The sequence below is a fragment of the Heptranchias perlo genome, unplaced genomic scaffold (assembly GCF_035084215.1).
Source record: "Heptranchias perlo isolate sHepPer1 unplaced genomic scaffold, sHepPer1.hap1 HAP1_SCAFFOLD_1888, whole genome shotgun sequence".
Taxonomy (NCBI): domain Eukaryota; kingdom Metazoa; phylum Chordata; class Chondrichthyes; order Hexanchiformes; family Hexanchidae; genus Heptranchias; species Heptranchias perlo.
The window spans coordinates 1-15,000 of NW_027139153.1; the positions used below are offsets into that span (position 1 = coordinate 1).

The following is a 15,000-nucleotide window of genomic DNA, read 5'->3' on the forward strand; positions in this document are numbered from 1 at the left end:
TCTTCCCTCCCCTACCCCCTTCCTTCCTCTACTTGCTTCCCTCCTCTTCCTCTATCCCTCCTCTACCTCCTTCCCTCCTCTACCTCCTTCCCTCCTCTTCTTCCTTCTCCTCCTCTTCTTCCTTCTCCTCCTCTTCTTCCTTCCCTCCTCTACCTCCTTCCCTCCTCTACCTCCTTCCCTCCTCTTCCTCCTTCCCTCCTCTTCCTCCTTCCCTCCTCTTCCTCCTTCCCTCCTCTCCCTCCTTCCCTCCTCTCCCTCCTTCCCTCTCCTGGTCCTTCATTTATCTCTCCTCCCCCACCTTCACTGCCTGAATTTATCGTGATTTGAACATTGACGAAACCCTCGATCGAGGGGGAGAAACGATTTGGAGACAATGACCGAGAGCGGAGTTTTATTTGAAGGAGTGAGGGGAGTGAGTGAGTGAACAATAGACTTGAGTTCCTTTGAAGGTGAGGACACAGAGGCCCAGGTTAGAAAGGCCTGAATTTATCCACAGTGATTCTGGGCATTAACAGAGCAGTGAGGGAGGAACATTGAAAGCTGTATCTCCACCAGCCGTCTACAGACCCCCCCCACCAGACGTCTACAGATCCCCCCAACAGACGTCTACAGATCCCCCCCGACCAGACATCTACAGATCCCCCCACCACCCGTCTACAGACCCCTCCCACCAGACGTCTACAGATCCTCCCCCCCACCACCCGTCTACAGACACCCCCCACCAGACGTCTACAGATCCCCCCCACCTGACGTCTACAGATCACCCCCACCAGACGTCTACAGACCCTCCCCACCAACTGTCTACAGGCCCCCCGACCAGCCGTCTCCAAACCCCCCTCACCAGACGTCCACAGACTGTCTATAGACCCTCCTAACACGCATCTACAGACCACCCCCCACCAGCTGTCTACAGACCGTCCACACCAGCCGTCCACAGACCCCATTCCTACCACCCGTCTACAGACTACCCCCTACCAGATGTCTACAAACCCTCCCATCACTGATCTGCTGACCCCCCACCAGACATCTACAGACCCCCCCCCCAACCAGACGTCTACAGACCCTTCCTACTAACTGTCCACCGACCCCCCACCAGACGTCTACAGACCCTCCCCTGTCAGCCGTCGACAGGAACGTCCCCCGACACATCCTCTCCCTACAGACCCCTCCCCCACTCATCCGGTCTACGGACCCCTCCCCCAGAGAACAGACCCCTCCCCCACTCAACGGAACCCTCCCCCGCTGGGGGAGGAGCCTGTAGGTTGTCAGTTTGACCCAGGGGTGAAGGTTCAACGGTTTGCCAATCACAGGCGCTGCTCCAATTTATAAATGGAGACTTTGGTCAACAATTGGAGAATCGGGTGAGCTGGTCCTGGACGGGAGCTGCGGACGCAGAAACCCAACTTCTGGTACAGTTTGATGGCGGGCTCCTGGACGTCGGTGGTCTCGAGGACACAGACCCGGTAACCGTGAGCCCGCGCGAATTCCAGAACCTTCCGGGTCAGCCTCGCGCCCAGTCCGTGCCGGCGGTACCGTCTGTCGATGGAGAGCTCGCAGGACGACGGGTCCCCGGGCGACATCTTAGCGGCCACCGTGCCCACCACTCGGCCCTCCTCCTCCTCCTCCCCCTCCTCCTCCTCCTCCCCCTCCTCCTCCTCCCCCTCCTCCTCCTCCTCCGCCTCCACCTCCGCCACCCAGAAGCCGGCCCCGGGCGGTTTCAGGTAGTGCCCCTCGATGTCCGCCATGTCGGTCCTCAGCCTCTCCCTGACGTAGCCGGCGTAGAGCTCCCTGCCCGCCAGGTAAACGAGCGCCAGGAACGCCAGGCAGGCCAGGCCGGCCCACGCCAGCGAAGCAGTGACGGTATAAACGGTCCCGCCGCTGGCCAGGAGCAGACGCACGTTGGACGGCGCACGCGCGGACCGTTTAAAGGCCGGCGTCGCCAACTCCGTCGCTCCGTCGACGAAGATTCTCCTGACGCGGCGGAAATCCCCCGGTCGGTACGGGCGGACGATCAAACCGGGTCCCCGGCGGTCAGCGCCCGGTCGCTCCTCGCCGACTCTCCCACCGGCGGCCATCTTGGCCAAAAGGGCCTTCGAACCCTGAGCCTGAGAAAGGAAGACACGGCGGAGAGGAGGTCAGGGGTCAGAGGTCGGGCAATGAGCACAGGAAACGACGTCAAGAATTAACATAGAAATGACAGCACAGAAACAGGCCATTCGGCCCAACTGGTCCATGCTGGTGTTTATGCTCCACACGAGCCTCCTCCCTCCCTCCTCCATCTCACCCTATCACCATCTCCTTCTATTCCTCTCTCCCTCATGTGTTTATCGAGCTTCCCCTTAAATCCATCTACACTATTCACCTCGACTACTCCTTGTGGGAGCGAGTTCCACATTCTCACCACTCTCTGGGGGAAGAAGTTTCTCCTGAATTCCCCGATTGGATTTATTAGTGACTATCTTGTTCTGATGGCCCCCCGAGTTCTGGTCTCCCCCACAAGTGGAAACATCTTCTCCACGTCTACCCAATCTTCACGGAGCATTCGTGACAAGATAGATGAATTAGTCGTACAAATAGAGATTAATGGGTTTGATCTGAGACATGGTTGCAAGATGACCAAGGTGGGGAACTGAATACTCCAGGGGACATGACGTTTCGGAAAGCCAGGCCGAATGGAAAGCTTTGGCGGGGGGGAAGAGGGTGTAGCCCTGATAATAAAGGACGACAGAAGGAGAGTGGCTCGGGAGATCAGGGAGTAGAATCAGTCTGGGTGGAGATAAGTAATAACAAGGGGCAGAAAACACAGGTGGGAGTAGTTTATAGGCCCCCCGAACAGTAGCTATACCGTTAGACAGAGTATTGATCAAGAAATAAGAGGAGTTTGTAACAAAGGTAATGCAGTAATCATGGGGGACTTCAATCTTCATATCGACTGGACAAACCAATTTGGAAAAAGTAGTTTGTAGGATGAGTTCTTGGAATGTATTCGAGACAGTTTCCTGGAGCATGGAACCAACCAGGGAACAGAATATTTTAGATCTTGTGTAATGAGACAGGGTTAATTAGTAATCTCATCGTAAAGGATCCCCTGGGGAACAGTGATCATAATATGATAGAATTTCACATTGAGTTTGAGAGTGACGTCCATAAGTCCGAAACTAGAGTCTTAAACTTAAATAAAGCCAGTTACATAGACATGAGGGGCGAGTTGGCTGAGGCAGATTGGGAAATTAGATTAAAATGTTTGACAGTAGATGAGCAACGGTGAACATTTCAATAAATAGTTCAATATTCTCAACGAATATACATTCCATTCAAAAATAAAAACCCCACGGGAAAAGTGATCCATCCGCGGCTAACGAACGAAGTTAAGGATGGTATTAGATTAACAGAAGAGGATTATAATGTTGCCAAGAAGAGGAGTGAGCCTGAGGATTGGGAGAGTTTTAGAAACCAGCAAAGGACGACCAAAAAATTGATAAAGAGGGAGAAAATAGAATCTGAGAGTAAACTAGCAAGAAATATAACAACAGATTGTAAGAGAGTCTCCAAGCAGAGGGAGTGCAGCAAAGGTTCACCAGACTGATTCCTGGGATGGCAGGACTGTCGTATGAGGAGAGATTGGGTCGACTCGGCCTGTATTCACTCGAGTGTTGAAGAATGAGAGGGGATCTCATTGAAACATATAAGATTCCGAGGGGGCTTGACGGGGTAGATGCAGAGAGGCTGTTTCCCCTGTCTGGAGAGTCTAGAACTAGGGGGCATAGTCTCAGGATAAGGGGTCGGACATTCAAGACTGAGATGAGGAGGAATTTCTTCACTCAGAGGGTTGTGAATCTTTGGAATTCTCTACCCCAGAGGGCTGTGGATGCTCAGTCGTTGAGTATATTCAAGACTGAGAACGATAGATTTTTAGACTCTCTGGGAATCAAGGGATATCGAGATCCAGAGAAGAGTCCCAGCCTGTTCACTCTTTCCTGATAGTTATAACCTCTCAGTTCTGGCATCATCCGAGTAAATCTTTTTTGCGCCTTCTCCAGTGCCTCTGTATCCTTTTTGTAATATGGAGACCAGAACTGTGCACAGTGCTCCAAGTGTGATATCGAGACCAGAACTGTACACAGTGCTCCAAGTGTGATATGGAGACCAGAACTGTACACAGTGCTCCAAGTGTGATATGGAGACCAGAACTGTGCACAGTGCTCCAAGTGTGATATGGAGACCAGAACTGTGCACAGTGCTCCAAGTGTGATATGGAGACCAGAACTGTACACAGTGCTCCAAGTGTGATATGGAGACCAGAACTGTGCACAGTGCTCCAAGTGTGATATGGAGACCAGAACTGTACACAGTGCTCCAAGTGTGATATGGAGACCAGAACTGTGCACAGTGCTCCAAGTGTGATATGGAGACCAGAACTGTACACAGTGCTCCAAGTGTGATATGGAGACCAGAACTGTACACAGTGCTCCAAGTGTGATATGGAGACCAGAACTGTACACAGTGCTCCAAGTGTAATTATGGAGACCAGAACTGTGCACAGTGCTCCAAGTGTGATATGGAGACCAGAACTGCACACAGTGCTCCAAGTGTGATATGGAGACCAGAACTGTACACAGTGCTCCAAGTGTGATATGGAGACCAGAACTGTACACAGTGCTCCAAGTATGATATGGAGACCAGAACTGTACACAGTGCTCCAAGTATGATATGGAGACCAGAACTGTACACAGTGCTCCAAGTGTGATATGGAGACCAGAACTGTACCCAGTGCTCCAAGTGTTGTCTAACCAAGGTTTTATATCAGTTTAACATAACTTCCCTGTATTGGCTGATTCTGCCCCATTTCCAATGTGTTAAGGATTTCCCATTGCCGTCTCTCTTTCTCTATTTCCCTCTCTATTGCAGTGCCTTTTCCACTCACCGTCAAAACTCTCTTCATGAATCGACTCTGCATTCCCCCCGTTGCTTCAGAACACAGTCCCTCTGCACTCACAACCTTCTCTCCTCTCAATACAACACCTGACCCATTCAATCTCCATCTCCATCGAGCCCTTCAATGGGGCAGAGGGAAGTTCCTCCTCCTTTCAACTCTCCCTAGACCCGAATTCCTCCGCGCCTCTCACAAGTCTGGCCAACCACCCTGAATGCCCCATGATCCACAGGCAATCTCGGTCTCACCATCTCCTCCATCCTCAGATGGAACTCCCACATTTCCTCCATCAGCTGCGTCTGCCTGAAAGGAACTCGTTTCCTATTCTGTGCCGAGAGTCAAAGGTCCAAGCCCGTCCATGGCCTGAACACTGCTCCATATCTGGGGAACCTCTCCCAACATCTCTCCCAACACTCCCGCACATCAGAGAGGAAAGGGCCTCGTTTGCTGATCGAGCAAAGCTCCCTTGCTTTCCGCACCTTCCAAACTTTTCTCACCTTGCTCCCCCTGCCGAGAAACTTTCCCTCCTCCAGTCCTTCCCCTCGTTCGTCCAGTCGTTTCCTCTCGTCCCTGCCCCTCCTGCCCCAACCCAAGAAGTCTCTTCCTAGATCCAATCTCCCTCTGAGACTGGCCCAGGAAACACTGAGGCAGTTGAAAGTGATGTTTGCAGGTGGTTTGGAGTGAGACTGCGGAGAGCTCACCTCTCGATCGGCTGCCGTGTGCTGTCTTGGCTGTTGCTTTCTCGATTCTCCGGCTGGATAACGATTAACTTCGCAGAGACTCTGGACTCTGCATTAAAGTACGACCGGTTAAATCTTTCACCCTCTGGTGGTTAATTGTATCATGTGGTTTATATCAGTTAATGTTAATTGTCTTCGGGCCGTGTGTATCTGTTGGGGTCTCTCTTTTATCCCTTTTGATATGAGAGCTTATCTCGGGTGTGGTTTGTGAGGAAGGGGGGACTCTTTGTGAATAAAGGCTTGGAAGCAACTGAAGATCAGGCTCTCATTCTCCCTCCTTCACCACCTGGCTACTAGGCTTATAACCTGGTCACAGGATCACCGGGGCCCGCAGAGAATGGGAGCCCAATCCTCCATCCACCCGTCCTCTCCTTTATCATCCTCCCCTCTCCGCTTCCTCCTCTTCTCTCGTCCTCCCCTCCTCTTCCCCCCACCCCCCCATCCGTCTTTTCGGGACGAGGCGTCGAACCAAGGGAACCCGCCTGTCAGCCCCTCTCAGGCGGGGGGCGTAAAAGATCCCACGGCCGTAACTGGAAGAAGAGCAGGGTCCGGGGATGGGGAGTTCTCCCCCACCCCGGGGTATCCTGGGGCCCGATATTTATCCCTCAACCCAACGTCACTAAATCAGATTCTCCGGTCAATGCTGTTTGTGGGATCTTGCTGTGCGCAAATTGGCTGCTGCGTTTCCCACATGAATACTTCATTGTCTGTGAAGCTCTTTGGGACATCCTGGGGATGTGGAAGACGCTGTAGGAATGCAAACTCCTCATGGTATAAGTGGGACATTTCTGCGTGTGAGACAGTCGGTTACTGGCTGCTTTATTCAGTCGCGATACAGACAGTGTTTGAAAACCAGGTCCACTGTTCATCCCATAATAACCAGGAGCAGTCGTGACGACCGTTATGATTCCCCCCGCCCCCGCTCCGGGACGGGATCTGTGGCGAGCTGCCCGAGCTCTCCGGGGGGTTAGGGTGCAGCCCGTTTACAGGGCGGATTCTCAGTGGGGTCGCTGCAGGGCGCGCTGCAGTCAATCGCCAAGGCTTCTTCGACAGCGCCTCCCAGAGCAGCAAACTCCACCACCTAGAAGGACAAGGGCAGCAGGCACATGGGCACAGGACCACCTGCACGTTCCCCCTCCGATTCTCTCTCTCACACACACACACACACACACACCGCCCAGTCCTGACTTGGACGCATATCGGCCGTTCCTTCATCGTCGCTGGGTCAAAATTCGAGCCCCACTCCAGAGCCTCGAGCCCCATAATCCAGGGCCGACGCTCCCCGGTGCCGGTACTGAGGGAGTGCCGCACTGTCGGAGGTGCCGTCTTTCCGATCGAGGTGTTAAACCGAGGGCCCCTCTCGGGAGGGATGTGAAAGATCCCACGGCCCACTATTGGAAGAAGAGCAGTGGGGGAGCTCTCCCCGGGGTGTCCTGGGGCCGATATTTATCCCTCAAACCAACGTCGCTCAAAGAAAAACGGACGATCTCACCATTTATCACATCGCTGTTTGTGGGATCTTGCTGTGCGCAAGTTGGCGGTTCCCTCCATTAGAACAGTGAGGACACTTCACAGATACTTTGTTGTGAAAGGCTTTGGGAAGTCCTGAGGTGGAGAACGGCGCTGGAGAAATGGGAGTTCGTTCTTTCTGAACGCGGAGATGCTGCCAATTTTGCCCTCCCACCAGTGTCGAACGTTGTAGACTCCTCCTCACGTCTCCCAGATCCCCGCAGAGAAACTCCTCCACTCCCCAAACCCCTGTAGGTTCTGCGATCAAACCACGAGGATCTCAAATCCATTTACAACTCAATGACTTTATAACGGGGAGATCTACACAATCTGGTCCATTTAAGGGAGAAGCTCGATAAACACATGAGGGAGAAAGGAATGGAGGGAGATGGTGATAGGGTGAGATGGAGGAGGGAGGGAGGAGGCTCGTGTGGAGCATAAACACCAGCATGGACCTGTTGGGCCGAATGGCCTGTTTCTGTGCTGTACATTCGATGTAAAAATCCTGGAAAGGGGAGAGGGACAAACCCGGCAATTACAGGCCAGTCAGCCTAACGTCGGTGGTGGGGAAACTTTTAGAGACAATAATCCGGGACAAAATTTAGGAGGCAGGATGAGAATTTAGGAGGAATGGTTAGTAAGTTTGCAGATGACACCAAGATTGGTGGCATTGTGGACAGTGAAGAAGGTTATCTGGGATTGCAACGGGATCTTGATCAATTGGGCCAGTGGGCCGATGAATGGCAGATGGAGTTTAATTTAGATAAATGTGAGGTGATGCATTTTGGTAGATCGAATCGGGCCAGGACCTACTCCGTTAATGGTAGGGCGTTGGGGAGAGTTATAGAACAAAGAGATCCAGGAGTACAGGTTCATAGCTCCTTGAAAGTGGAGTCACAGGTGGATAGGGTGGTGAAGAAGGCATTCAGCATGCTTGGTTTCATTGGTCAGAACATTGAATGCAGGAGTTGGGATGTCTTGTTGAAGTTATACAGGGCATTGGTGAGGCCACACTTGGAGTACTGTGTACAGTTCTGGTCACCCTATTATAGAAAGGATATTATTAAACTAGAAAGAGTGCAGAAAAGATTTACTAGGATGCTACCGGGACTTGATGGTTTGACTTATAGGGAGAGGTTAGACAGACTGGGACTTTTTTCCCTGGAGAGTAGGAGGTTAAGGGGTGATCTTATAGAAGTCTATAAAATAATGAGGGGCATAGATAAGGTCGATAGTCAAAATCTTTTCCCAAAGGTAGGGGAGTCTATAACGAGGGGGCATAGATTTAAGGTGAGAGGGGAGAGATACAAAAGGGTCCAGAGGGGCAATTTTTTCACTCAAAGGGTGGTGAGTGTCTGGAATGAGCTGCCAGAGGCAGTAGTAGAGGCGGGTACAATTTTGTCTTTTAAAAAGCATTTGGACAGTTACATGGGTAAGATGGGTATAGAGGGATATGGGCCAAGTGCAGGCAATTGGGACTAGCTTAGTGGTATAAACTGGGCGACATGGACATGTTGGGCCGAAGGGCCTGTTTCCATGTTGTAAACTTCTATGATTCTATAACACACTCATTGGCTTTCCAAGATGGCTTCCCACAGTGCACTCTGACCCCAGCCTCCACGGGACTGATTAAAAATGGCGCCAATTTGCCTTCGTCTTCTGCCTTTTGGTTTTCCAAAAATGCCATGTGCGTGGAAGCCGAGGGTACTTTTCCTGTCCAGGGAGGGGCCTGGGCAGGCAGGCGGTTGGGGGCGATAAGATATATCTATAGGCTGTTAAAAAAAAGCATACGGGATCCTGGGCTTTATTAATAGAGGCACAGAGTACAAAAGCAAGGGAGTTATGCTAAACCTTTATAAAACACTGGTTAGGGCCCCAGCTGGAGTATTGTGTCCAATTCTGGGCCCTGCACTTTAGGAAGGATGTCAGGGCCTTAGAGAGGGTGCGGAGGAGATTTACCAGAATGGTCCCAGGGATGAGGGACCTCAGTGATGTGGAGAGACTGGAGAAACTGGGATTGTTCTCCTCAGAGCAGAGAAGGTTAAGGGGAGATTTGATCGAGGGGTTCAAAATCAGGAAGGGTTTTGAGAGAGTAAATAAGGAGAGACTGTTTCCAGGGGCAGGAGGGTCGGTGACCAGAGGACACGGATTTAAGGCGATCGGGGAAAGAGCCATAGGGGGAGATGAGGAAACATTTTTTTACGCAGCGAGCTGTGATGATCAGGAATTCACTGCCTGAAAGGGCGGTGGAAGCAGATTCAATAATAACTTTCAAAAGGAGAATTGGAGAAATACTCGAAGGGAAAAATGTGCAGGGATAGGGGGAAAGAGCAGGGGGGAGAGTGGGATTGATTGGATAGATCTTTCAAAGAGCCAGCACAGGCACGAGGGGCCGAGTGGCCTCCTCCTGTGCTGTATCATTCGCTGATACTGTAATAATCACAGACTGAGCTCCAGTTTACAAAAGGAGACTTTGGTCAACAATTGGAGAATCGGGTGAGCTGGTCCTGGACGGGAGCTGCGGACGCAGAAACCCAACTTCTGGTACAGTTTGATGGCCGGCTCCTGGACGTCGGTGGTCTCGAGGACACAGACCCGGTAACCGTGAGCCCGCGCAAATTCCAGAACCTTCCGGGTCAGCCTCGCGCCCAGTCCGTGCCGGCGGTACCGCCTGTCGACGGAGAGACGGGAGAGCTCGCAGGACGACGGGTCCCCGGGCGACATCTTGGCGCCCACCGTGCCCACCACTCGTCCCTCCTCCTCCTCCTCCGCCTCCACCTCCGCCACCCAGAAGCCGGCCCCGGGCGGTTTCAGGTAGTGCCCCTCGATGTCCGCCATGTCGGTCCTCAGCCTCTCCCTGACGTAGCCGGCGTAGAGCTCCCTGCCCGCCAGGTAAACGAGCGCCAGGAACGCCAGGCAGGCCAGGCCGGCCCACGCCAGCGAAGCAGTGACGGTATAAACGGTCCCGCCGCTGGCCAGGAGCAGACGCACGTTGGACGGCGCACGCGCGGACCGTTTAAAGGCCGGCGTCGCCAACTCCGTCGCTCCGTCGACGAAGATTCTCCTGACGCGGCGGAAATCCCCCGGTCGGTACGGGCGGACGATCAAACCGGGTCCCCGGCGGTCAGCGCCCGGTCGCTCCTCGCCGACTCTCCCACCGGCCGCCATTTTCACCAAATCCCTGAAGCTGAGAAAGGAAACACAACGGGGAGGTGGTCAGGGGGTCAGAGGGTCAGAGGTCGGGCAACGTGACCAGGAAACAACGTCACAAATTAGAACAGAATTTACAGCACAGAAACAGGCCATTCGGCCCAACTGTTGCGTGCTGGTGTTTCTGCTCCACACGAGCCTCCTGCCTCCCCACGTCAACCCCTCAGTCTTCCCTTTCCTCGAGGAAAGAGCCCCAGCCTGTTCACTCTTTCCTGATAGGTCGAACCTCTCAGTTCTGGTATCATCCTCGTAAATATTTTCATGCACCTTCCCCAGTGTCTCTATATCCATTTTATAATATGGAGACCAGAACTGTGCACAGTGCTCCAAGTGTGATATGGAGACCAGAACTGTGCACAGTGCTCCAAGTGTGATATGGAGACCAGAACTGTACACAGTGCTCCAAGTGTGATATGGAGACCAGAACTGTACACAGTGCTCCAAGTGTGATATGGAGACCAGAACTGTACACAGTGCTCCAAGTGTGATATGGAGACCAGAACTGTACACAGTGCTCCAAGTGTGATATGGAGACCAGAACTGTACACAGTGCTCCAAGTGTGATATGGAGACCAGAACTGTACACAGTGCTCCAAGTGTGATATGGAGACCAGAACTGTACACAGTGCTCCAAGTGTGATATGGAGACCAGGACTGTACACAGTGCTCCAAGTGTGATATGGGGACCAGAACTGTACACAGTGCTCCAAGTGTGATATGGAGACCAGAACTGTGCACAGTGCTCCAAGTGTGATATGGGGACCAGAACTGTACACAGTGCTCCAAGTGTGATATGGAGACCAGGACTGTACACAGTGCTCCAAGTGTGATATGGAGGCCAGCACTGCACACAGTGCTCCAAGTGTGATATGGAGACCAGCACTGCACACAGTGCTCCAAGTGTGATATGGAGACCAGAACTGTACACAGTGCTCCAAGTGTGATATGGAGACCAGAACTGTGCACAGTGCTCCAAGTGTGATATGGAGACCAGAACTGTACACAGTGCTCCAAGTGTGATATGGAGACCAGAACTGTACACAGTGCTCCAAGTGTGATATGGAGACCAGAACTGTGCACAGTGCTCCAAGTGTGATATGGGGACCAGAACTGTGCACAGTGCTCCAAGTGTGATATGGAGACCAGAACTGTACACAGTGCTCCAAGTGTAATGTGTTTAGGATTTCCCATTGCCCTCTCTCTTTCTCTCCTCCTCTCGTCCTTCCCCTCGTTCATCCAGTCGTTTGCTCTCGTCTCTGATCTTCCTCCTCCCCCCCCCCAGAAGTCCCTTCCTCGATCTGATCTCCCTCTGAGACTGGCCCAGGAAACATTGAGACAGTGAAAAGTAATGTTTGCAGACGGATTGGAGTGAGAATGCGGAGAGCTCACCTCTCGATGTGCTGTCTTGGTTGTTGCTTTCTCGATTGTCGGGCTGGATAACGATTAACATCTCAGAGACTCTGGACTCTGTAGAACGTGAGACCGTTAAAGTTTTTCAGTGTCTGGTTATGTGAGAGCGTCAGCAAAGAATGTGTCTCTGCAGGCCAGGGACCGATTCTGATTGGACCCCATCTGCTCTCTGCCTCCATCCATTTCCCTGTTCATTTAGAGAATCAGAGAATGCACAGCACAGAGGCAAGACATTCGGCCCATCGTGCCTGTGCTGGCTCTTTGAACCGTTCAGCCTGCCCTCATCCTTCCTTTTCCCTCCTCTTCCTCCTTCCCTCTGTTCTCTCCGTCCTCCTTCTCAACCGTGATCCTTCCCTCATCATCCTCCTTCCCTCCTCTACCTCCTTCCCTCCTCTTCCTCCTTCCCTCCCCTTCCTCCTTCCCTCCTCTTCCTCCTTCCCTCCTCTTCCTCCTTCCCTCCTCTTCCTCCTTCCCTCCTCTTCCTCCATGTCTCCTCTTCCTCCATGTCTCCTCTTTCTCCTTCCCTCCTCTACCTCCTTCCCTCCTCTTCCTCCTTCCCTCCTCTACCTCCTTCCCTCCTCTTCCTCCTTCCCTCCCCTTCCTCCTTCCCTCCTCTTCCTCCTTCCCTCCTCTTCCTCCTTCCCTCCTCTTCCTCCATCCCTCCTCTTCCTCCATCCCTCCTCTTCCTCCATCCCTCCTCTTCCTCCTTCCCTCCTCTTCCTCCTCTTCCTCCTTCCCTCCTCTTCCTCCTTCCCTCCTCCCTTCCTCCCTTCCCTCCGTTCTCTCCATCCTTCCTTCTCAACCATTCCCTCTCCTTCCCTCCGTCCCTCCTCTCCCTCCTTTCCTCCTCTTCCTCCTTTCCTCCTCTTCCTCCTTCCCTCCTCTTCCTCCTTCCCACCTCTTCCTCCTTCCCTCCTCTCCCTCCCTCCTTCCCTCCGTTCTCTCCATCCTTCCTTCTCAACCATTCCCCCTCCTTCCCTCCTCGCCCTCCTTCCCTCCTCGTCCTCCTTCCCTCCTCGTCCTCCTCGTCCTCCTCGTCCTCCTCGTCCTCCTCTCCCTCCTCGTCCTCCTCTCCCTCCTCGTCCTCCTTCCCTCCTCGTCCTCCATCCCTCCTCTTCCTCCTTCCCTCCTCTCCCTCCTCGTCCTCCTTCCCTCCTTCCCTCCTTCCCTCTCCTGGTCCTTCATTTATCTCTCCTCCCCCACCTTCACTGCCTGAATTTATCGTGATTTGAACATTGACGAAACCCTCGATCGAGGGGGAGAAACGATTTGGAGACAATGACCGAGAGTGGAGTTTTATTTGAAGGAGTGAGGGGAGTGAGTGAGTGAACAATAGACTTGAGTTCCTTTGAAGGTGAGGACACAGAGGCCCAGGTTAGAAAGGCCTGAATTTATCCACAGTGATTCTGGGCATTAACAGAGCAGTGAGGGAGGAACATTGAAAGCTGTATCTCCACCAGCCGTCTACAGACCCCCCCCACCAGACGTCTATAGATCCCCCCAACAGACGTCTACAGATCCCCCCGACCAGACGTCTACAGACCCCCCCCCCCCACCAGACGTCTACTGATCTCCCCCAACCAGACGTCGACAGATCTCCCCCAACCAGACGTCGACAGATCTCCCCCAACCAGACGTCGACAGATCTCCCCCAACCAGACGTCTACCGATCCCTCCAACAGACGTCTACAGATCCTCCCCCACCACCCATCTACAGATCCCTCCACACCAGACGTCTACAGACCCCACCCAACAGATGTACACAGACCTGCCCCACCAACTGTCTACAGACCCCCCACCAGACGTCTACAGACCTTCCATACCAGCCGTCTGCAGAACCTACCAGCCGTCTACAGACCCTCCCACCAACTGTCTACCGACCCCCCACCAGGTGTCTACAGACCCTCCCCTGTCAGCCGTCGACAGGAACGTCCCCCGACACATCCTCTCCCTACAGACCCCTCCCCCACTCATCCGGTCTACGGACCCCTCCCCCAGAGAACAGACCCCTCCCCCACTCAACGGAACCCTCCCCCGCTGGGGGAGGAGCCTGTAGGTTGTCAGTTTGACCCAGGGGTGAAGGTTCAACGGTTTGCCAATCACAGGCGCTGCTCCAATTTACAAATGGAGACTTTGTTCAACAATTGGAGAATCGGGTGAGCTGGTCCTGGACGGGAGCTGCGGACGCAGAAACCCAACTTCTGGTACAGTTTGATGGCCGGCTCCTGGACATCGGTGGTCTCGAGGACACAGACCCGGTAACCGTGAGCCCGCGCGAATTCCAGAACCTTCCGGGTCAGCCTCGCGCCCAGTCCGTGCCGGCGGTACCGTCTGTCGATGGAGAGTCGGAAGAGCTCGCAGGACGACGGGTCCCCGGGCGACATCTTGGCGGCCACCGTGCCCACCACTCGGCCCTCCTCCTCCTCCTCCTCCTCCTCCTCCTCCGCCTCCACCTCCGCCACCCAGAAGCCGGCCCCGGGCGGTTTCAGGTAGTGCCCCTCGATGTCCGCCATGTCGGTCCTCAGCCTCTCCCTGACGTAGCCGGCGTAGTGCTCCCTGCCCGCCAGGTAAACGAGCGCCAGGAACGCCAGGCAGGCCAGGCCGGCCCACGCCAGCGAAGCAGTGACGGTATAAACGGTCCCGCCGCTGGCCAGGAGCAGACACACGTTGGACGGCGCACGCGCGGACCGTTTAAAGGCCGGCGTCGCCAACTCCGTCATTCCGTCGACGAAGATTCTCCTGACGCGGCGGAAATCCCCCGGTCGGTACGGGCGGACGATCAAACCGGGTCCCCGGCGGTCCGCGCCCGGTCGCTCCTCGCCGACTCTCCCACCGGCCGCCATCTTGGCCAAAAGGGCCTTCGAACCCTGAGCCTGAGAAAGGAAGACACGGCGGAGAGGAGGTCAGGGGTCAGAGGTCGGGCAATGAGCACAGGAAACAACGTCAAGAATTAACATAGAGATGACAGCACAGAAACAGGCCATTCGGCCCAACAGGTCCGTGCTGGTCCACACGAGCCTCCTCCCTCCCTACTCCATCTCACCCTATCACCATCTCCTTCTATTCCTCTCTCCCTCATGTGTTTATCGAGCTTCCCCTTAAATCCATCTACACTATTCACCTCAACTACTCCTTGTGGGAGCGAGTTCCGCATTCTCACCACTCTCTGGGGAAAGAAGTTTCTCCTGAATTCCCCGA

At 53.9% G+C, this 15,000-nt stretch overlaps 2 protein-coding genes across 4 annotated transcripts in view; both read right to left on the reverse strand.

Moving 5' to 3' along the window:
- Positions 1-1,304: 1,304 nt before the first annotated feature.
- LOC137309886 (N-acetylaspartate synthetase-like) lies at positions 1,305-5,984 on the reverse strand. The gene is made up of 2 exons (XM_067977901.1): positions 5,635-5,984; positions 1,305-2,105 (listed from the first exon to the last, which is right to left on the reverse strand). Exon 2 carries the CDS (start codon positions 2,073-2,075, stop codon positions 1,305-1,307), a length of 771 nt encoding a protein of 256 aa, XP_067834002.1. The 5' UTR covers positions 2,076-2,105; positions 5,635-5,984.
- A 2,986-nt stretch (positions 5,985-8,970) lies between these two features.
- LOC137309887 (N-acetylaspartate synthetase-like) overlaps positions 8,971-15,000 on the reverse strand; it is a 6,546-nt gene continuing 516 nt past the window's right edge. Inside the window, exons 2-3 of one of the 3 annotated variants that reach the window (XM_067977904.1) lie at positions 11,782-11,859; positions 8,971-10,369 (exon numbers count right to left, since the gene is read on the reverse strand). In XM_067977904.1, coding sequence (XP_067834005.1) covers positions 9,622-10,350 — 729 coding nt within the window. In that variant the 5' untranslated portion in view covers positions 10,351-10,369; positions 11,782-11,859 and the 3' untranslated portion in view covers positions 8,971-9,621. Of the gene's footprint in view, positions 10,370-11,781; positions 11,860-13,362; positions 14,676-15,000 lie in introns of those variants that run through there. The other 2 variants (XM_067977902.1, XM_067977903.1) reach the window with 2 other exon arrangements.

Coding starts and splice junctions, on each gene's coding strand:
- LOC137309886 (XM_067977901.1), bottom strand. CDS start 2,075: ATGGCCGCCGGTGGGAGAGTCGGCGAGGAGCGACCGGGCGCTGACCGC.